Raw genomic sequence first — 22,635 nt, 5'->3', positions numbered from 1 at the left:
GGTGCTAAACTATGTACGTTTTATCCACTACTGGGTAGGGTAGAGCTAGTCAAGCCATCTCGGGCTTTTTCTCTCTCTCTGCCATATCAGTGTCTTGATGGAAATTGTGGGGATCGAGGTGCCTTTCCGCGCCTCATCCCCCAGCTTGCGCGCTGTGCTTAGCTCGATCTACGGGGCCACCGCCGTAACGGCAACATGGTGGACACGGCTAGCGCACCGGCGTTCTCGCGCAAACCGTGCTTCTCCCTGCCGGGGTCGAGCCACCGCGCAAGCCATGGGGCAAGCAAAACGTCATCAGGAGGCGCCCTGATTGGCCTCCCGAGATTAAACAATAACAGTGAAGGGGGTGAGAAATTCAGCCATAATGAAGCACAGAGCGCTATGGGGATACAATAGGTACGAGGTCTTAGCATACGAGGTATGTGGAAAGGTGTAATGGTTCCAGGACTTACTTTTGGAAATGCGGTTGTTTGCTTTAAATCAGGGGTACAATCAGGAATCGATGGGAACCAAAGGTCAGTGGGACGCCTCGGATTGGGTGCTCACGGGAAGACTACAAATGAAGCTGTGCAGGATGATATGGGCTGGACTAGTTTTGAAGTGAGGGAAGCTCGCAATAAAATTGATTATGAAGAGCTACTGAGAAATATGGAGGAAAGTAAATGGGCTGGGGGAGTGTTAAGTTATAGGAAAAACATTGATTCACAGTGGAGGAAAAGAACTAGGAAGCTCACCAGCAAGTATGCGGCCTGTAAGGTGGGCAACACAGCAACAAAGAATGTCAAGCGGAAAGTCAGAGAGGCTGAGATAATCTCATGGCTGGCGGCAATGGAAAAGAAACCTGCTATGAGTAACTACTTAAGAGGAAAAAACGAAATCAGGAAAGCAACAATTTATGATAACTCAAAGGGAAGCTCATTACTTTTCGAAGCGAGATCGGGATGCCTTAGAACACGCACCTATAAAGCGAGATATAAGAAGGAAGAAGCATGTGCTTGCTGCGGTAAAGCTAGGGAAACTATCGAACATGTTTTATTAGAATGTGAAGACGTCTACTCAGCGGTCGATTTAGGCACCACTGGCCTTCTTGACGCCCTTGGGTTCAGCGAGAGCAGTGGAAAAGTAAACATGTCGGCAATAGGGATTAGTAAGAGGCGATTGGAGGATTGGTGGAAGAAAAGTAGGGAAACAACAAAAAACGGAGACTTACAAAAGCACAGTTCGCAATAGGGGATCAGAAAATTTGGATGTGGTAGTTCATAGTGTTTTTTTTTTCTTTTTTTTATTGTTTAACCTAGGTAGGACATTAGGCAGTATAATAGCAAGAGTATAGTGCCTATAGCAAGAGCTTCGTGGCGCAACCCACCGCCCCGTTCCAAAGGGGGACGCTCATAACATCCATCCATCCATCCGAGTTGCGTCCCCCAGGCGCCCTTTCCACCCGAGATCTCTTCCGCTGAGCTCTTCATCGCCGCGGCAGATTGTTACGACTTTGCACCGGTGCCACCACTATTACGACTCTGAGGTGGTCCCGTAGCGCTCGTCACCCGTTTCGTGACAGAGCGTTGGTAGCGAAGACTCCGAGTCAGGCGTCGGTGAGAATAACAAAAGGGACTTTATACACTATATACAGGTCATTATACAGGACATGAAGGGATCGGCACTGGGGCCGAGAGCTCACAGCAAACGCGACTGTTCCCGCACGGCGACGTCCGGCGAAAACGCGTGACACATCTCACTCCAGTCGAGAGCGGCACTGGCTCCCGGTGGGTCGGCGGATCCGGTTTTTCAGGCGGCCGCGTCGCGGCTTTATAATCCCCGAGAAACCATTGTCACTCAAACGGCCCAATACAAAGCCAGCACTCGACGGTCGTCCGAGAGGTCCAACCAGCGACCGCGCTGGCCACCCCGTTCAATGTTGGCGGGCGTGGTGACCTCTCGGGAAAGGAGGTGCGGCGCCGGGCTGTCTGGCACTTGGTGGCACGTTTGGACACGTTGCTAGCCGATACTTCTCCGCAGGACACCCTGACGGCTCAGCATCTTGACTTGTCAAGGGAGAATTAGGGCGCTGTGCCTTTCGGCGCAGCCCCGGGTTTGTCCAAAGGGCGCTCGCAGGATAAATTCTGCATCTTGTAGATTCGGAATCCGGGCTGGTGGTAATGGCACAACAAGAGCACACAGTCCTGGCCCGCGACGAGGTGGTTACGTGGGAGCTGTGATTCAGTTTTCGGGAGGGGGGGGGGGGGGGGGGGCTTCACGAAGTGCTTGCGAAAGCACGGAAAGAGGCCTAGTTCCATCTCACCCGGGAGCGGCATCGCTTAGGCGAGAAGTTTCTCGAAGTGTGGCTCGCCCTGCCGTGATTTTTGAGGAGTCAGGTGCAAAGCTCTCCATTATGATGCATGCGTCTGAGGTCGCTCGACTTGGCCGTGTACGCCAGTCGATCCACGTGTTTAGTACGTCTTAATGGAACCCAGAGCCAGAACCGGCCTTGGCGCACCCTCGTGCGGTCGCGCTGCCCTGCAGACGGCTTTGGTGGTCTCCATGGCTGTTTGCCTTGACCTCTACTGTGTTAAGGCAAACCGAAGGTCTGTCGGGCTAGAGTCCTGTAGACAGACATAGGTTTTGTGTGGTAAGCGGCAGTTCGTGCTGCTCCACAGCAGCCCCCTTGTCCGGGAAGGGCCGTTGACCAAAGCCCCCCACCCAGTCAACCCGGGTGGGGTGGGGGGGCGCCGGGGTCACGGAGGAAGAATATGTGGCCGGGGAGAATGTAACGAATGATGCTGGGTTGATAAGCGCATGTAAGCTCTGGGGCCCTGTACCTACGAGTACCAAGTCCTCTTCCCATCTGACAACGAAACCTTTGTTCCCGCGACTTCTAGTTCTCACGCTTGGTGGACCGTTACCCGGTTAGCCTTAGCGCAGCAGGCGCCCGTACTCGATCGGTCTTGCAGTGAGCCTTTGGCCGTAAGCGCCATGACAGTCGCTGTGTGCTGTCTCTTGGATGAATAAACCTGTGTCTGTTGGGGATCTGACTCTGGAGGCTTCTCTAGATGCGCCGTGTCGGAGAGTCTACGAACCCTGCCGAAGCGCCTTTGTGCGTTGCGGAGTGCCGTGCCCTTTACTGACCGTCGCTCGTGGTTAAGCCTTGTGCAAACCCATCTCCATAAAAGTCTTTATCTGTTCTTGATGCATGGCCACTCTTTCCGTTAGATATGCATATATAGCAAAAAAGGCCCTAGCATGTCCGTAAAATGTACGCAGCATGTACCCATGAATGATGCCCCAGGCGGGTGTGTAAAGATGTCCGCAGGACACGGAAAGCCTGTGAAACGATCGTGTGAGGGATGTCTACAAGACGTATTCGACAAATCCTTATAGGGTATCCCATGCCCTGGCAGTGGGTGTCCATAGGACATCCATATGACGTCATTGTTGTCACTGGGGCCTGGAACAGCAGCACCGAAAAGCCATCTGGGTGATCCGTAGCCTGCCCAGGACCTGCCACATCGCTGCCACTCTAGCTGAGGCCAGGACCTGGCCACTGTCCCTGTTGCTGCTACAGCGTGGCCTCTATCACGTCGACAGGCTACATAATGCGGCCCCTGGTAGCGCGGCTCTGCTCTCAAGGTTGAGAAGCCTACCGCACTCGCGCATGGGCAGCCTGTGCCAGTACGAGGAGGTTGTCGCTCGTCCTCCCACGCTAGCCAACCTGCCACCTCCTCCACACCATCAGCCATTGGAGGTATCTACCACGGTGGAGGCAGGCCTCTCGAATAGGTGGTCCCCATCCTGCGCCCTATACTAGGTGTTGGCGTCTATATGCTGCAGGCCTGTCTGGACAGACATCTCCACATCACACAAACGGCTCTGCCCGCCGGGACTCCAGTTCTGCCACAGCCTCCTGTGTGATCCCGGCCCTCAAGAGTGTGCCGGCTGCCTTTCGCGGCAAGCTCCACCGCTGCCGAGGTGGCTGGTCTGCATCTGGCTGTGGAGCTGCTGACGGAAGACCCCCCGAATTATCCAGTCGTGATCCTCTGCGACTAACGACCTGCACTCCTGGCTCGGCCGGAGACCGCTGATCTTGACGTCGCCCTGCTGGCGGGAAAGCTTTCCCACCTTTTTTTTGAGTGGCTTGAACCTGTCGATGCAGTGGCTCCCCTCTCAGCTTGGCATCTGGGCAACGAAGAGGCCGACGCCCTGGCAAAGGCAGGACACCACGTTGCTGTACCCATCAGCACCGCTGCAACGGCCTTCGATTATGCAAGGCATACGTAGTGGTGGCACATTATGACGCTCCACCCGGATCAGCGCGTCACCAGTGGTCGACAATGCCCCATACCCTTCTTGATTGCGGCTTCATATAGCTTATATAGCAGGAGCGATCTCCTACTTTGATCAGCTGCTCCTAGAGGGCATCCTGGAGTTTCAACAAGGGCCTGGCCTCAGACTCGGCCCGCTGAGCGTGCGGCGAGGCCGAGACATTTGAGCATATCCTTTACTTCTGCCCCGCTTTCTTAAGATAGGGCTTCTCGTTCTCTCAACAAATCCCTTCGGCGCCTGAGACTCCCTGCAGTCTCGGCACCACAACTGCTGTTCTCAGGCCGGCACCACAGCTCAACCTTCAGGCACCTCCTCAAGTACGTTCCTGGAGGACACAGGGCTGTTGCGTAACTTGTAGATTTTTTGTAGACAGTTAATTCATGCTAACCCAAACTTATATTGAATTTTCACATCGAAAAGTGATTATGACATTAAGATTCCCTTGCAGAAAAACAAGGTAGGTACTCTCAGATGATTACATTCAGGAACGCGTCCAGTGCGAAGTCACGTGAAATCTACCAAAAGTGAAATTGAAAAAGGGGTGCTAGCCAAGCACAAAGGACGTGCCCACACATTAAACACGGACGGACGCTAGACTTTCAACTGTACTTTATTGGAATTCACATTGCTGCACATAACCTCCGACGCATGCGCACCTTCAACTCCTCCCAAGACATGTGCATTGATAACACGTCGAAAAGTACATTGCCGCACGAAAACAGCCAAAGCGTGCATAACTTGTACTCCTCCCAAGACCCGTGCATCAATGCAAGTTTTTTAATCACCTTTTACCTACCCGATAGGCAAGCACGTTCCTTGTTGGTTAAACACAGACGTATCACTGACACAATTTTCTTTCTAATTTCCAATGTGAAAAGCTTCCAAGATTTCCCGTTCCTATCTAGTCTTACCCCTCCCTAAGATGGTCACACAACCAAACAGTGGCGCACTTTTTTTTGCACTTCTTGCAGCTGCAGTAATAAACTGCCAAATTCAGCAAAGCCCTAATGACCAAGAGAGGGAAACCTTCTGCAAGCAACCTCTCAACCTGCTGTTTCAGGCTACACACCGTGCGATGGCAGCAGCCCTTGTTCTGCATCCAGAAGGCTTCCAACCGCTACACCCCTCTTGACCAGCTTAGACTGATAAGCATCATATGGCATTAGTGCTTTTTTAGTCCGGGATGAGAACATCCAGCAGACGTGGTCATTGTCGTGAAAGGTTAGTTGTAAGTCGAATTTAATGCCTTTGTTATCCGGCAGTTCGTAGGTGAAATTTAAACCACGAGAGCATTCCTTAAAACCAGATAAAATACCCCGTGCTATACTATCTACTATGTGCCCTGGTGAAAGCCTTAAAAAGATAAAAAAATTGTCAACATATCTAAACACACAGACCACATGATCATTGTTCAAGGATGTGAAAATGAGGTTGTCCAATTTTTGCCAGGAAGATACTGCATAGGACTGGGGCAATGCTAGACCCAATACAAACCCCTTTCTTTTGTAAAAATATGCGACCCTTAAACTCGACCACAGTAGATTCTAAATAACAGGACAGCAGCTGGTACCCCTTTTTCAAGTTCATCATGCACCAACTGGCGCAAGAGCTTGCGCTAATGTACCAAAAGCGATCACCATTGCAGTTTAGTTGGCATGCCATGTTGCAACTGAGCCGCAATATCTTGTTTCTCTCAGTCAATGATAAGTCGAGAACCCAGCGGTAAGGGTCCCTGAAAAGACATGCACTAGAGAATCGCCTTTTTCTTATTCTTTGTGACCACGTTCCTTTGCTGTTGCCTAAAGTGCTGTCGCCATAGAATCTATCGTCGGCCTTAAAACAAGGCAACTGTTTTTGGTGGGCATTTGCTGTACCAAAACAGCTTGGTGCGATTGCATCGCAGGCAGACAGCACAAAAAACCTGCTGCTTGGCTTTGCCATGAAGCTTAAACATACGAAAGACAGTCCTTATTCTACTTACTACACAGAAAAACTTGCATTTTCGATTTTTATTTTTATTTGGAAAGTGAAACACACTGTGAAGGAACAGCAGAGAAAAGGTGAATGTGACATTCACTAATATTTAACTGCCTGCTAGTGGACATAATGCCACACTTGCACAATTTAAATTTTCACATTTTAGACAAAAATACAGTTTAAAGCAGTCAGTAGTTTTTAATAAATATACCTCGGAATTGGGCTAACCAAGTAGTTTGAGCTCAAATTGATGGACCACCTGCTTCAAACAGCCTCCAATTTATCTTCAGATTTGTATGCACAAGGTTTCATCCACAGCAGGTGATGGAAAATAATCCATGAAAGTAAAGGACTCAGGCACACAGGCCCTAAATTAAAATGACCTGTGACCTCTACAGAAATTGACCCTGTGTACCATCTCTCAGGCAATGAACATACTATTTGGTCCACCAAGCCAACTCCGCGTGAACAATTGGTGATCATTTCGCCACAACTGTCACTACATCAATAGCATGTTCTAGCCTGAGAAGGGAGCCTACAAAAATGAGCAACATTGATGTACACTTGCTGCCATAAATAAGGCCAAGTGAATGCAGAGTGAGACAACCACCATCCACCTTTTTACACAAGCAACGTTTTTCACGCCACCAAAAAACTCAATATGAAAAAACCACACTCGATAGCTCAATACCAATGACAACGCACAATGGATAACATTTGCTACTTTGTGATGAATATAGCTCAGAACAATAAATACAGCTGCAGATAATTTTTTGCACTATAGTACAACTAAACCAGACTGTCTCATGGAGAGTGCAATTTTAAGGCTGACAAAATTCAGTGTTTCAGCACATATAACCACTATTGAAAAGACAGTGATGGAATTAAGTGGGCAGACGCGCACTAACAGATTTAGCACATGTCTGCTACTTGTTCCCACAAGAAAACTTTATATATGCTCACATGAAAGCTGTACACCCCAGAAAGCTTTTTTTTTTGCTAGACAACAACATGCACACATCTTAAGAATGTCTTCACAATATCCATATGTCTTCATCAAATAAATATCCTGGCTCCTCAGTGTGTCATGTGTATCACAAGTCAACACAAATGCACAGGCAACAATGACATCAACAATGACATCATACTTCTCTGTGCCCTTCTGTATACTTGTGTAAACATGTATACCTACTTATTAAAGGAATAACCTATTGAAACTGAAAGTATTTAAGCCAAATTATCCAATCTTTGCTTTGCACAACATGGAAGCTGTGTCTGAAAGAAGAGCAAGAAAGAAAGACAGTTGTATGTGTCCACACTTTTGTTTCCAGCTTTGGCACTGTCCTTGTTCCCCCCTTCATTTTTTGGACATGCATAACAACCCACCACATAATTACATTGCATGATCATTAAAGGAGCACTGACACAAAACTTCTGTCTTGCTTTTAGCTTCCTTTCTCTCTTCCCACATGTTGTGGGTGTATCTTGTCAAGTAACGACTGGGGTCACTAGGTATGTGCCCATTCTTGGCCACACCTTCAGAATGAGTATGCGTCACTATGACACAAGGGGCATAGAAGTCTTAAATGTATTTAGATATGTATCATACTTCTCTGTGCATACTCCTCTTATCAATCTTTCCTCGACAAGCATCATACACTACTTTTCTCCTCATGGCACAGACAGCTAACTGCTACAAGTGATAATGCTGTGCCCAGGTCATCAGCTACTGCTGCTACCTTGCTAACTCAAACAAGCTTTGAGTCATTTAGACTCAAACAGTGCACTGGATCTGCATGTTTATGTTTTGCTTTTTTTGTTTGATTAGCTGCCAACTCCACAATCATGTTATCACTTCAATTTCTTAGACATACAACAAATCGCCAATTACGCTACCTTTTAAAACAGCCAAATTAAAACGCACATTAAGTGGACCATGGCTTCGGGTGTGTGAGCAGCACTCTTCCATACATCATGGGAAGTGGAGGTGGTGACCAGATATTGTCACAAATTGCTGACGCACGGGTTGGCCAGCCTGATGCAGTGGTCGCAAGCCACATTTTGATCATCTTGCCATAAGTTGAGCGCATTAGGCACTCAATATGATAACAGGGGAGATAAGATAATAGTGACAACAGAGGGCGAGGCTGATCTCATGTTGAATGCAAAGAAGCACAGTGTTGAGGAGGAAAGAATGGCCCATGAAGTGTGTGCCCAGGTTTGGGCAACATGGACAGGTGTGGCTGCGACCGCCACACCAGGCCAACTGATGCATACGTTAGCTGCTTATGATACCACTTGACCACCACACATATTTCTGTGACACATGATGAAGTCCTGCTCAATACATCCTACAACGCAAAGCCTAACTCCACTTAGCATGCGTTTTAAACTGGTCGCATTAATAGACAACATAATTGACAATCTCATGCGAATCCTAGAACTTAAGGCTCCATATTGTAATTACAAAGTCTAGCAACAATTTAACAGAAGGAAGGAAAAAGAGAGAAAAAAGAAAACATTTTTGAGTCAGCACCTTTTCATATGGACCCTGAATCACCGCTCGGAAGTGGTGAAATAACATAGTCCGTGGGGTAGCATACACTGTTGTGAACATCTCAGCCAAGTTTTGCTGTCATATGAGGTGCGTGAACCTCAAAAGCGGATTGCAAAGTCACCTTTCTCTCAAACGCTCTCTTTTCAACAGAAGGCCCTGTCCTCACTCTCTTCTGGATGCTTTATTTCGTCATCGGATGCCTTATTTCATCATTCCCTTAGATGGCTGCTATTGGCCGATAGCTGACATCAAGCTGCGGTCAGCTACACGGCGTAGGTACCGCAGCTGCCGCGGGGTGCCGCCACAAGTCCACTGGCTAAGTGCACTGCGGCTCGCTGAGGACAACCGCATTGGGCTTATGTTTAGCACGTCGTAGGCACCAAAGGCGGAAGTTGTGGAGCCTATGTTAACATCCAAAATGAAATTTGAACTGTGTGCCACAGTGACATTTAGAAGACGGGTGTTGTGAGCTTGCCCCACTGTGCCCTAGCCTTCGCAGTGCAAGTCATTGAACAAGGAACGGAGCACAGCAGAGGCCGTGTTTGATTGCCAATAAGTCCGCTTTTGATGAACGCATTGAAGTGTTCTTGCAGCAAAGTATTTCTGAAATAGCCTATTTTGACTTCAAATGTTTCTGCACTTCGATAACAAGTGGTTCAGGACCCCTTTAACATTTGAGCAAAATATTAATCCTTTCACACACTGCAGAGAAGCTCTTAACCCTTTGAGGGTCAATGACGTAAATATATGGCACCACGAACAAGTCCAAATATAGTCGATGCCGTATATTTACGGCGCTGTCTGTACATTTAAAAAGCACATCAATTTCCTAACTTTCTTTTTCTATCATGTGCTGCCACTATGTGGGAATACAGGGAATTTTTTTCGCGTGCCTTCGTCTCTCGGTTTTTGTCGCATGGTTTGTTTTAAAGCTAGTTTGCTCCCGTGAGTCTATATACTACCGCTCGCGCTATTGACGCGCGGGTGGGCGGGCAGCAGCTTGGGTTTTGTTCCGCTGGCGGTTTCAGCTTCTTGCGCTTGAAAAACTGATGGTTATCTCGTTACTAATCGCTCAAAGGGCTACTGCTTGTTTCTCGCTCGTTTAGTGCTCACAAGGGTGCGCATAGGAAGGATGCCGCCGTGCATGCGTTTCCGTTGCTTCCTTTTTTTGGACACTCGCGAAAATTGCCTCTGGTTGGCGATAAGATGAAGATTAGCGGAAGTTTGTCACACGTTTTGCTTTCTTGACGGGCACACAACCACAGTTTTCCTGAGTGTGCGCACCTACGCAGTTCGATTATGCTACGGACGTAAATATTAGAGTAAGAGCAGGAACAGGTAAGAGTTGCGAAATATTCTCGTGTGCGCATTTTCAAAACCTTGAACTGTGTGTATAACAATGCATCAAATTTTTAATTCTTATAAGTTTATTTCATTTTTTATTGTTGTTATTCATGAATGAAGAGTACATATATATACCAACGTAAAATATTTTTTTCTCACGTTACGGTCACCCTAGAAAAATTACGGTAAATTTTTTTACACATACGTTCCTAAGTATACTAATTGGAATTTGCAATAAAGAAAATAGACCCTGGGCAGTCGCATATGGCGAAAAAAATTGACCCTCAAAGGGTTAATGAAGGCAAGCACTTGTCTACGTCCCCTTTTTGCATCCTTTGTCTGGTTTTGTGCTGTTTAACAAGAAAATTTGCTAAAGAAGATGAGCTTGCCTCCGGAAATTTCGCACCACTTTGTAGCCTCTGGCATCACAAGCAATGGTCGCTATTCAATGGGCTCCTTCAATGGCATAAATGGTGAAAGCTGTACCAAACATAGCAGTGGAAAAGGTAAACTAAGTGAACATAGTGAGCCATGTGTCTAGTAACCGGCTTAGGCACTTGAATAAAAAAATTTGGCATGAAGATGTGCCCCTGCTCATAAATACTATGAGTATTGTTCTGTAGCAGAAAGATACACACATCCAAGCGTACATAGTTGAACAGCTACTTGTGATGCTTCTATAATTCTGCTGATACAAAATAGTTTTGAAAAATCACCAATGAAGATTTGCAATGTGTTGCTTCACAGCCAAAACATTTTAAACCTTCATTAAGCATTTCTGTGGGGTCTCTTTAGGTTATTTACCAGGCAGCCATCATAACCAATCTTGCATTACTTTGCTTGCTCCTATCTTGCAGCACAACTAAGGTCTAACTAAGGAAATTTGTTTAAAATTGATAAAATGAAATGAGGGATACTGATGCAAAATGCATAAAAAATTAAATGAAAGCATTGGATGAACTATACCTTTAAGTTTCTTTTTACCATGTCTTAAATAATTTAACCAGATGAGGAAAACATTCAGCAGCTTACTAGAAGCTTAAAATGTGAGATTTCCATACATCTGACACACTTCTTTTGCGCTAGCCTTCTGGTAAGACGAAATGAATTTCCTATGTAGTATTATCATGTTCTGCAAGAGAGTCTAATCTAGTGCACTTCATGTAACAAGCCAACAAGTTAGCTGAATCTTTTGTACACATAGATATCTTGCTGCACGAAATGTACTATGCCTGAATTCCTTCATATAATTGTTTAGACAAATCACCTGCATATATACATATATATAGATATAGTACATGCCACCTGCGAGCTGCACGAGCAGCACTAAAGCTATTCTGCAGTCATGAAAGCCTATCTTCAGAGGTGTCAAGAAGGTTGTCAACCCTCTCCAACTTCATCTTCGCTGAGCAAGTCAGCTGCCTGCTCGCCTCGGCTGCTCAGATGGTGCAGGCTGTGAAGCTTGTGTGGCACACTGTTCTTCAGCCTAAAAAACAAAAAAACAGACGCAAATGCAATGGTCAAATCATATTGTCAACAGGTAGTGATGAAGCTCAGATAGTGATGCTAATGAAAGAATGAATAGGAACCACAAAACTGCTGAATTTGTGCCCAAGAAGCAAAGAAACAGTTTGGTGACAACATCAGTGGCAAGCACAGCTGGCGATCATTGAATCAAATCATACTGCTAGAGTTCAGCTGCTACTGAAACATTTGTCATCGATATTGTAGACCAGTAAGTTGTGTTCGCACCAATTCCAGAATGCACTGCTCACAGATTTTGGATGGCTATTGGCCTGAATGGCCATGTGGTACTCGCTTGCGCTGCTTTGTTCGGAGTGGTAAGGAGGCAGCACAACGCCGAAACTAGCAGTGAGAATGCGACTTCCATCGTAATGACATGAAATGAAGCTTCATTGGGCACGAGGGTTACCACTGGAAGCGCTGGTGCTGCCAACATTGTTGTGTCGAAAGTTGGATCATGTGATATTGCTTTGCAGCGGCTAAAAACTATATTATCACACCATTTAGGAGATTGATATTACATTACTCTCTGCAAATGTCGCTTGTCCCTGAATAGCACAGAATACCATGTTAGCAGCAAAAATGGTTTCTCAGGGCTTTATATGTGCATTTTAGTAAGCTCATCATAGGATATATCCACATAAGGTCGGAATTTGCTCTTGTTTTGGTTAGATTGTTTGTTTACAAATGCAGCAACAAGCCCTGTTCTGTGCAAAAGTAAACTGGTAAGAGCTTTTCTTGTCACACTGAGTGGGTTAAACATACTTTCACAGTAAGTTATCAGTAAGTTAACGTCTTGTCAATGACTGACAGCGTTCAAGAAGCAGCCGGGTCACAGTTGGTGATGACGTTTTCCATATAGCAGAAAAATTATTTAAGCATTACTTCACGTGCTTCCTACCTGCAGCAGAGATAATGAAAGTCATGAGTACTATACAGCAAAAACAGCAGATAAGAATAAGCAATTTCCACAGTAAAAAACGAAAATATGACCGTTCCCCACATCAATTCGAAGTTTCGGACATTTTTGTTTCCTTTGGATTTTTCTGGGCAGTTGTTACTATAAAAGCAGGAAATGTGAACGTAACATGATTATGGCATGGTACGTTAATTACGCAGGAAACTAATAAAAAGCACTGATGCCAAAGGCCTTGCATTGCATGGGAGATACAATTTAACAAGGTCATTACATACAAGGCAGTTAGACATTTCGCCAGCTGCACCGTAAAGTTATGCAGATAGTAAAGCCACATATTGTACTATGTGGCTAGCGAACGGTCTGACTGAACTGAATGGAACAATACAGACATGTGTACACACTGTCCTTGAAAAAGTGAAAAACAAAGCGTATAAGTAAATTTGCTCTCATGCTTAAAACTAAAGAACGAAGATTTATGCAATATGATGTGGTGCCACAAGAATAACTGGCTGCATTTTGATGCTTATCTCGTTTAACATCACACTTACACATGAAAGTTATGATTTCGTAAATATACTACAATATATATATTTTGTAATTTGCCAACAAGATTTAACGGCTGTTAAGCTTTTGTAGCAATATGTATGTATAGCAAAATCTGGCCCAAGTTAACACGGAGGAATCCCAGATATCCTCATAGAGCACGCAAAACCTTGACACCAAAACAAGAGAAGAAGCATTCTTGCATAAAAGTCCTATAACCGACAGAAATCCTGTGGCAGAACAACATCCAACGAACAATGCAGAAAAACGAAGCACATCCAACGGCACTAAAGCAGATACTCCGGCATGTGATAACTTTTCACGTCATCCAGGCACTTGCAGCAGGCAGCACCATGCTATGTCCTCACACCCAATTTTGAAGGCCACTAGGGGAGGCTCAAGATGACAAGCAGAGTCCCCCATGGCTCATTTATTACACTGTATTAACTCAACTACTAAATGCAGTGAGGCCAGTGATGTGCAGCTCACTCTGCTGAGCTATAAGCTCAGGTGCAAGCTGTTACAAAAGAGCATAAGTGCACCTAAGGAAATCTCAAGTCTAAATAGATCAAACAAATTTTCACGATCCCCTAGGGGAAGATACAGCTAATCTGCAATGATTCAAATTTGAACACTTCATAAATTTCATTGGTCCAAACAACCATCAAAAGTCTGCTTTTTAATACATCATCCATTTTGTCTATCATCTATTGTTCTTGACCTGTCAATCAGTTTTGCGAAATTACAACTTCATGCAAGGATCACATTTTTAACAAATGCAGGTCTTTCAGAAGAAAAGGCCTGTATTCTGTCCAAAACATGAATGACAAGACATTCACCCAAGCTTCCCCTTAAGAAATTCAAGTTGTGCATCACTGCCCAGGGTGATGCCACACATAGTGCACCATGTGTTGGGCTTCACAGTAAATTAAATTATGGGGTTTTACGTGCCAAAACCACTTTCTGATTATGAGGCACGCCGTAGTGGGGGACTCCGGAAATTTCGACCACCTGGGGTTCTTTAACAGCACCTAAATCTAAGTACACGGGTGTTTTCGTATTTCGCCCCCATCGAAATGCGGCCGCCGTGGCCGGGATTCGATCCCGCGACCTCGTGCTCAGCAGCCTAACACCATGGGCTTCACCGTAGACAGTTCACTTAATAGTGGTATCTAAAGGGACAATTTTACAATTTTAAACTTGGTTTATTTGCTTCCAAAATGTAACTAGAATCCAGATAACTTACAGCCCGTTTTGTGGGTTTTAGATTCCTTTAGGCACATGTTTCTTGTTAGTAACTGTTGTCCTCCTAAGGACATGTTCATAAGAGCCAATTGTAAGTGAGGTGCTGGCGATATTTATTAGAACAGCTGCTACCAGAGCTGTGCCAAAGATTCTGTTTAGGTCAGGCTATTAGTTGGTTTAGCCAGTTAGCTAACATTGCCCAAAATTAAGTCAGATGAGACGACTACTGCATGTGAATCTCGGGCACATGGTCTTTCTCTGAACAATCTCTCCTGAGTGCACAGAGGAAGGTGGCGCCAGAGGTGAAGTGCCATTTTTGGGTTCCGCAGAAGATGCAAGCTCAAACTATCTCATTCTAGTGCAAATGAATGCATGCTCTTGTGAGTGTCACTCCACGCCACCGCTCATTACCCGGCATGTCAATTCTGGATGCCATCTTGAGTCAGGATTGTACACAGCATGCTACTTGAGAGAAGTGGTACAGCAACATGTTTATTCTAGCATTTTGTTTAACTTTACAGATAAAAATTTCGGCGTCATTAACGAAACTCCAAAGGCGTCAGCCAACCACATGTGTGCTATTAACTCGTGGCTCACAGCAGTTCACACAAGCACTGATTGAGTCACCAGTCCTCTCCTTTTTCTAAAAAATATAAACTGGAGTTCTCAACGCCAGCAGAATGGCACATTGGGTACTTGTACAGTGTAGTCTACAACTGTAATCCAAAATTGAAATTAACTTGTTTTTTTTTTTAATTCAAAATTTCTTTTAAATGAAATCGAGGAAAGTCAAGCCCAACATATGGCGTACTTAACATGGAATGGCCCCCTAAGTGAAAATAGCAGACAAGTTAGTAAAACAGGGCATAAAAATGAAAGGACAGAAAGAAGAGCTTGGATGTTAGTGCCAGTACCTTGACAGTGTCCAAGTGAATCGATGAAACCAAGCATTCTTGTTCGCTTTAGAAAGTAAAGGAAAAGAAAGAAAACTACAGCCAGGGAAAACCACTCAGCAGCACTTCATGTACAATGGAAGTTCATGACGAAAAAGTGTGGTCTTATCACTTGCACAACACACAGTCACACATTACTTGGTAAAGCATATTCTGCAAATAAAACTTGAATTCAGAGTTTCGAACTGCTTCCTCTGTGCCCTTCAAACACCTGCACTACTATACTTTACAGAACTGGCATTTCAACTAAAATTTATGCTGTCACTAATACTATGGTCATTTTGTATGTGCAGAACATCCTTGTTACATGAACACAACTTGTAGTGTTATTGCTTTCATTGATACATACATAACTGATGAGGTCTGATCTCTCAGTACACTAAAACTTGTCATAAGAAGCTAACAAGCAATGACACCAAGGACAGCATAGGGGTAAAGCTTTTAATTGAAGTGAAGAAATGAAAGTGGATGAAAAAACAATTGACCGCAGGTGGGATACGAAACTACATAATCGCATTACGCATGCGATGCTCTTACAGATTGAGCTACTGCAGTGCCATTAACCCATCCACTTTCTGGGGCATTTATGTATATCTACTAGAACTAACCCCGGGAGGGTTAGCCAGGGCCACCACTCGCAGCTGTGGCAGTGGATGTAGAACATCCTATCAACCACAGCCATCACATAGTAATGCGAAGACATGGGTTTGTATCTCACCTATGGCCAGTTTTATATCCAATTTCAGTTCCATTTATTTATCATTTCCTCACTTCAATTAAAATCTACAAATAATTTCCCCTGTTGGCTTCTTATGACTGTGACTAATAAAAATCAGGCTCCTCTGTTTCATTTGCTCTTGTTCATTACACAATGAGGGCCTCGAATTAGGCAGCTTTGATGCCTTCAGGTAGCATGTGAGGGCTTATTGACCAATTGCTTTTACCCAAAAAGTTCATGTACTTGGCATACTCATTCAGCACAGAGTGAATCACTCTGTGGAATAGTCACATAGTCATAAGCACAGAAGCATAAGCTGACCATTCTACACCTTCCAGAAGAAAGCAGTCATTGCTTGGCTAGCCCGCATGGACTTATTTTCTAGATGCTACCACCTTTAAGCGCTCACAAAGAAACAGTATTGCTGAATGTGCATTTCTTATCACTATATGCACAAGAACCAATTGCACCTTGTTTACCAATCTGACACATGATTACTATAATTAATTAATATATGGGGTTTTACGTGCCAAAACCACTTTCTGATTATGAGGCACGCCGTAGTGGGGGACTCCGGAAATTTTGACCACCTGGGGTTCTTTAACGTGCACCTAAATCGAAGTACACGGGTGTTTTCGCATTTCGCCCCCATCGAAATGCGGCCGCCGTGGCCGGGATTCGATCCCGCGACCTCGTGCTCAGCAGCCTAACACCATAGCCACTGAGCAACCACGGCGGGTCATGATTACTATAAGTTTCTCATTTGGTGCATAACCATTGAGCTTACTTGTGGGCATTTCACATGTATACTTTACTTCGGCTATTGTCAAGTGTGCTGGCTGTCACAGCTTTTCATAGCTTGTGTGAATTTTACTACATTTGTCAAAAAAATTATGTATTCATATACGAATAAATAAAATATGTTCACTGTGCACAAACTTTTTTTATCATTAAAAAAAAAAGGTATTTCCTATATTTTTGTTGCAGTAACTCATCTTGCACATAAAATATAGACATTATATTTATATATATAATGAGATATATACAATATCTCATTATAACGAAGCTGAAGGGGGAGCCAGAATTACTTTGTTATAGCCACTACATCGTTTTTTGAAAAAAGCCAAGAAGGAACTTCGTACTCGTACTAAAAATGCTGAAGTTTTCTATTTTTCAGTGTAGCTCCCTCTACTACTTAAATCAAATCCTTGTAGATTCTGGACATCAATTTTACCTAGTGCAACGTGCAGTACTTCTTTCAAGATTAACGACACTATTACTGACGACCACACCGTAGTTTTGAATTCTTTTAACTCGTACTTCCGATCTGTTTTCACCCTCGCTAACCATGTAGTTCAAAAGTTTAGTTATGATGCAGAAAATAATAAATTAGGCAATATCATAATAAGTTCTGATAGTGTATCAAACCTATTCTTGAATCTCGACACTAAAAAGTGTACTGGTTCAGATGGTATCCTGAATTCTTTCCTTGTAAGATAGTGCCTATGGACCAGCTCAGTACCTTACTGTAATCTTCCAGAAATCCTTAGACTCTGGTGAAGTACCAACTAAATGGAAAAGAGCCAAAGTCCTGCCTTTGTATAAATCAGGTGATAAACCACTTCTCTCTTAACTACAGGCCGATATCTCTCACACCCCAGTCATGCAAGATGTTAGAGCACATTATTCACAAACATATAATCGAATTCTTTAAATCTAATGATGTTGTAACATCTGCCCAGCATGGTTTCTGTCGTGGTTATAGCACTGTAAAGCAAAGAGTTGATTTTGTTCATGCTATCACTTCTAACCTAGATATATGTAATCAAGTGGATGCCATCTTTATTGACTTCTCTAAAGCTTTTGACTCTGTGATTCATTCTAAACTACTGGTAAAATGAAATGCCATATTCAATAATCCATGCCTTGTTTCTTGGATAGCCAATTTTCTTTGTTGTCGCTCACAATTTGTTTCTTTTAACTCACTGGACTCAACTCCTGCCGGTGTTCCGTAAGGAGTTCCGCAGGGATCAGTTTTAGGCCCTTTATTATTTATAACATACTGTACGTCAATGATTTACCTCATAGCACCTCAACTAAAATCAGACTTTATGCATATGACTGCTTATTATACGAATCCATTAACTCCATTGATGACCACCACCGTCTTGCCAAATCCCTTATGTCTTTCTATGCTTGGTGCAAAACGTGGCAAATGAACATCAACTGCAGTAAAACAGTCGTGATGTCATTCTCCAATAGACAGAGCCCCCTCTCGTTCGATTATTCTCTGGATGGCATCCAACTTAAGAGAGTGTCTCAATATACATACTTAGGTGTCATTCTAACCAAACATCTTTCATGGTCTAGACACATTCAATATGTAAATGGGAAAGCCTTAAAAAAGTTAGGTTATTTGCACCGCACTTTAGCTAAGACCCCCCGCGATACTAAACTGCTATTATATAAAACGTTAATTCGCCCTGTTATAGAATATGCATCTGTCATTTGGTTGTTATGTTACTTTGTTATAACGAGGCTTGGCTGTATATACAGTAGAACCTCGTTCATACGTTTTGGAAGAAACTGCAAGAAACTGCATACTAACCGGGAAAACATATGATCCGAAGTAACTAAAAAAATTTGACAGATTCAACTATTGTTGACATCTACGCAATGCGAAGCGTCACGCGGATCATTGGGGCACGAGACGCTGACGAGAGTCGAGCTAGTGGTGCTCCGGCGGCCGGAGACGCGGTTTGTTGTTTTCCTATTGCTATTTCCTATTGGTGTCTTAAGAGAGTGACGGGAAACCAAAACGAAATCGAGCTGGCCCCATCGCACCACCTGCAGCAGGGAACGGCGGCGCGGTTGGATTATCGCCAACAAAAAACGTGCAGTACACTACCAACGGCACTATGCATCACACATTGTAAAACAGATGGGCAAAGATGCTTATCACAATAGGATTGGCGGTGATAGCTGTGAATGCTGCTTGTGACGACCCTGGAGAAGATTTTCCGGTACCGAAATAAGAAACTGAGTGCGCGCCAGCGCTCTCACGTGAGATAGATGAGCGAGTATTGCGGTGAAGCTGCTGTGGCGGGCAGTTATATATACTGTTCTCAATTGCACGCGCCTCGTGCATTTTCTTGTGGATTCTTGGATTCTTGTGGCCAGGAAATTCATCATACGATCGCAGTTTGGCAACGTAGTGACCGTTGGTGCCGAAAAATTGTGTGTTCCAGGAACGTATGAACTGATAAAAAATGAGCGCAACTCTATTGGGTCATCTTTTGTGTTCTCGAGTGTGATCATTGGCACCGGGAAAATGTCCTTAACGAGACAATATCAACGAGGTTCTACTGTATATGCAAATCTTGTGTGTAGTGTGTGGGAAAAGGGGGAGGGGGCGTGCACTCTGCAAGGGTAAAAAAAATCGACCCTTCATACAGCACTTGTCTTTATCTGTCGTCTTTGACCTTTCAAAACTGTTTTGCGATTCCTTTCTTCCATGCAATACCATGGTCCAAAGAAAAACTTTTGCACACTATCATTACAAGTTTATTTTATTTTTGAATCATGGCTTTGGGTAATATCTATTATATTATATAAGTAAACTGTTACAAGCTCAAACAATATTTAAGGCACACTAGCAAATCAACAACAAAAAACATAACTTGTCATCAAGCGTAAAATTAGAAAGTTCTACCTACCAGCCATTTTCCAGAAAACAACACAAAGAGTATGATTGTTTCTGATTGTGTAATTAAACCTGTGTGGTTTAGCAAGGTTGTGTTTCATTGTGAAGCAACACACTGCATAAAAGAACTCCTGTCAGGGGTAACTGCTTGCTTTTCCAACAGCATTTCTTTACAAAACACAATTGGGACCATTCATTAACTGACAAAGAAAAATGTTTCCTGGTAAACAATGGTGCACCAGTTAAATGAAATTGTGCAGGTGGGTGGGGTGCGGTTCCTAAGTTCACTTTGTTGCCCTGTGGGCATACTGAGAGGGCACTCATCATCAGAATCCAAATATATTGAGAAAAACTACAAATCTGTTGCTTCACTGGTATTCTCTGAGCATATGATCCCTTGGAAGGATTGAAATTAACCTTGTTTATGAATAATCTTGCATCAGGTGCCCATATTTTAGACACAACCACAGACCTTTGCCTGACAACAAATACATGGCAGGTAAAGGATTAAAGGGACACTAAAGAAGTATCTAAAGACAATCTGCATTATTAAGTTACACTTGCGGAATACCACTAATGTCTTACACTGAGAAGTATCTTGGCAAGCCAGAAAAGATGCAACAACAAAAGATGGGCTTGAAGTTCTTGTGCAAGCTCCTTGTGAAGTTATAAGATTTGGACAGTCCCTGCTCGGGACTGGTTAATGCTTTATCAATTTACAAGGATTACAATCCATATTAAAGGGACACTAAAGTGAAAAATGATTTCTTCTGCATCAGTAAATTACCTTTCTACAACACCAAAAACACCACTCTTACAACGATAAGTTGTTTGGTAAGCCAGAAAAAGCGCAAGAATGAAATACGGGTGGCGACGCCTACTTGAGTTCCCGCACCTGGTGGCTGTGACATCTTGGATTTTGATGGAGTCTTCTAGCGCCTACTAATTATATATAGCGGTACAGATTGACTACATTGTGTTCTAAGGGAACCAAATATTAAACATGGCAAGTTTCGGGAACCTTTACTCAGCCAAAGCGGCCCAAATGGGAAAACATACTTTGGAATCCCTGATGTCACGTGACGTACCGGCGCTGGGGTATCGGCGCGAAATTCAAGTACTGATACTTGGACCTTCATTTTCTCATCTAATAATCAAACTATTTTTTTTTAATGACTGCCTGCAGGGTTCTCAAACGATGCTTCATTAGTCTAAACTGATTTATTGTTTCGCTTTAGTGTCCCTTTAAGCAAACCACACACTAAACATAGTGAGTTTTGAAAATGTTTTGCATAACAAAAATGGCCCAGATGTACAAAAACACAGTGAAATCCTTTACGTCAGTGGTTCTCAAATAGGGGTCTATGGACCTTTTGGGCCTATGAAAGCATTCCTGAGAATTGTGAAGCCTCGCACGCAAGTGCGTGCTCACCGCAAATTGCACCCACATAGAATTCAAAAGTAGACTGTACGACGCATCATAACTTTCGCAGTGCTACGTAAGGTAGTGCGTGCCACCATGCAAAACCAAAAGGTAAACCCCTATCATCATCACTGCTGCTGCTAACCACGATGCCATATCGACCAGCCATACGACGCTTGGAGCATACCACTTCCTGTTGGTAGTATTGACGTCCATGTCGACAATTTTTTTATGCGAGTGCCTGGTGCGACACATACTGCGTGCTATCATAAAATCGAAGTTATGAGGGTACAAAGATAATTACGTGAAGTTTGGATTTGCAGAAATCAGTGGCAAGCCGCAATGCATTTTGTGCAGGAAAGTGCTTGCATAAAACTTCCTAGTGCCAACCAAGCTAGCCAGCCACCTCCATAGTATGCACCCTGCCTATCAAGACAAGGATCTCGAAATTTTCGAAGTGAAGAAACGGAAGCTGGTGTCGAAGAAGATGAATAACCCAATCAGCGTAAGGTCACATTGTTAGCCAGTTGTATAATTAACCTTGCTATATTTGTCGATTGGCAGGGACACGTCTGCTAGTTTCAGGCACAGTACGATTGTGACAGTCGGCATGTTAGGAAGTGCAGAACTGCAATATTACATTTTGTTAGTTGACCATTTTGCTGCTTAGTACGTTACGTATCATTGGTACCTATAGTGCGTGCCAATGTTTAACACACCTACAGACTGCTTTATTTCATGTGGGCGTATTCGACCCAAGCCTTTTTCATAAATTTTACTGTATGAAACTTCTTTTCATTCCAGCTGGAGTGCTCCTCAGTGGCAGCAAAAGCAAGCTACATCATTAGCATGCATGTAGTCAAATAGATGAAGCCTCACACCATCTGTGAAACGCTTATCATGCCTTGCTTGAAGGAAGTTGTTGGCACTGCCATTGGGAACGAGAAGGTGAAAAAATGTGAAAACATACCATGCTCAAATGACGAAAAGGCTGTAGGATCAATGTTGCAGTTTTCGACAACATATGCATGTGAACATGCATTTTCAAGACTTGCTTACTTCAGAAACAAGTATTGTAACCACCAGAACATCTTTGCAGATATGCAGCTATGCTTAAGTGCCACCGTGCCACAAATCGACGAGCTATCAAAAGCAAAGAGTGTTTTTTGATGTGTTACTTGTGCATGCTTATAAATAGTATCCATGTCATGTTTGTGAATACTCACATTATTTGCTGCAGTATCATACATGATGTGTTACTTGCGCAATCAATAAACAGTGTCCAGTTCACATTGAAAATACTGCCATTCTTTGGCGTGACATTGCACACAAGCTACCCCACAAGCTCACATTTGAGGTAAGTTTTTTCCTTCTTTCCCCCATTTTCTGGGATTCCAAATTTCAAGGGT

At 43.9% G+C, this 22,635-nt stretch overlaps 1 protein-coding gene across 2 annotated transcripts in view; it reads right to left on the bottom strand.

Annotated features, from left to right (window-relative positions):
• Nucleotides 1–6,314: 6,314 nt before the first annotated feature.
• The window catches only part of LOC126544503 (coiled-coil domain-containing protein 102A), a 46,198-nt gene continuing 29,877 nt past the window's right edge, over nucleotides 6,315–22,635 (bottom strand). The window contains exons 10-11 of one of the 2 annotated variants that reach the window (XM_050191846.3): nucleotides 15,344–15,389; nucleotides 6,315–11,684 (exon numbers count right to left, since the gene is read on the bottom strand). In XM_050191846.3, the coding sequence (XP_050047803.1) occupies nucleotides 11,613–11,684; nucleotides 15,344–15,389 (118 nt within the window). In that variant the 3' untranslated portion in view covers nucleotides 6,315–11,612. The remainder of the gene's footprint in view (nucleotides 11,685–15,343; nucleotides 15,390–22,635) is intronic. The other variant, XM_050191848.3, reaches the window with a different exon arrangement.

The sequence above is a fragment of the Dermacentor andersoni genome, chromosome 1 (genome assembly GCF_023375885.2).
Source record: "Dermacentor andersoni chromosome 1, qqDerAnde1_hic_scaffold, whole genome shotgun sequence".
In the NCBI taxonomy this organism is placed as follows: Eukaryota; Metazoa; Arthropoda; class Arachnida; order Ixodida; family Ixodidae; genus Dermacentor; species Dermacentor andersoni.
The sequence above is the reverse complement of the archived record's forward strand: the minus strand, read 5'-3'. Positions and strand labels throughout refer to the sequence as shown.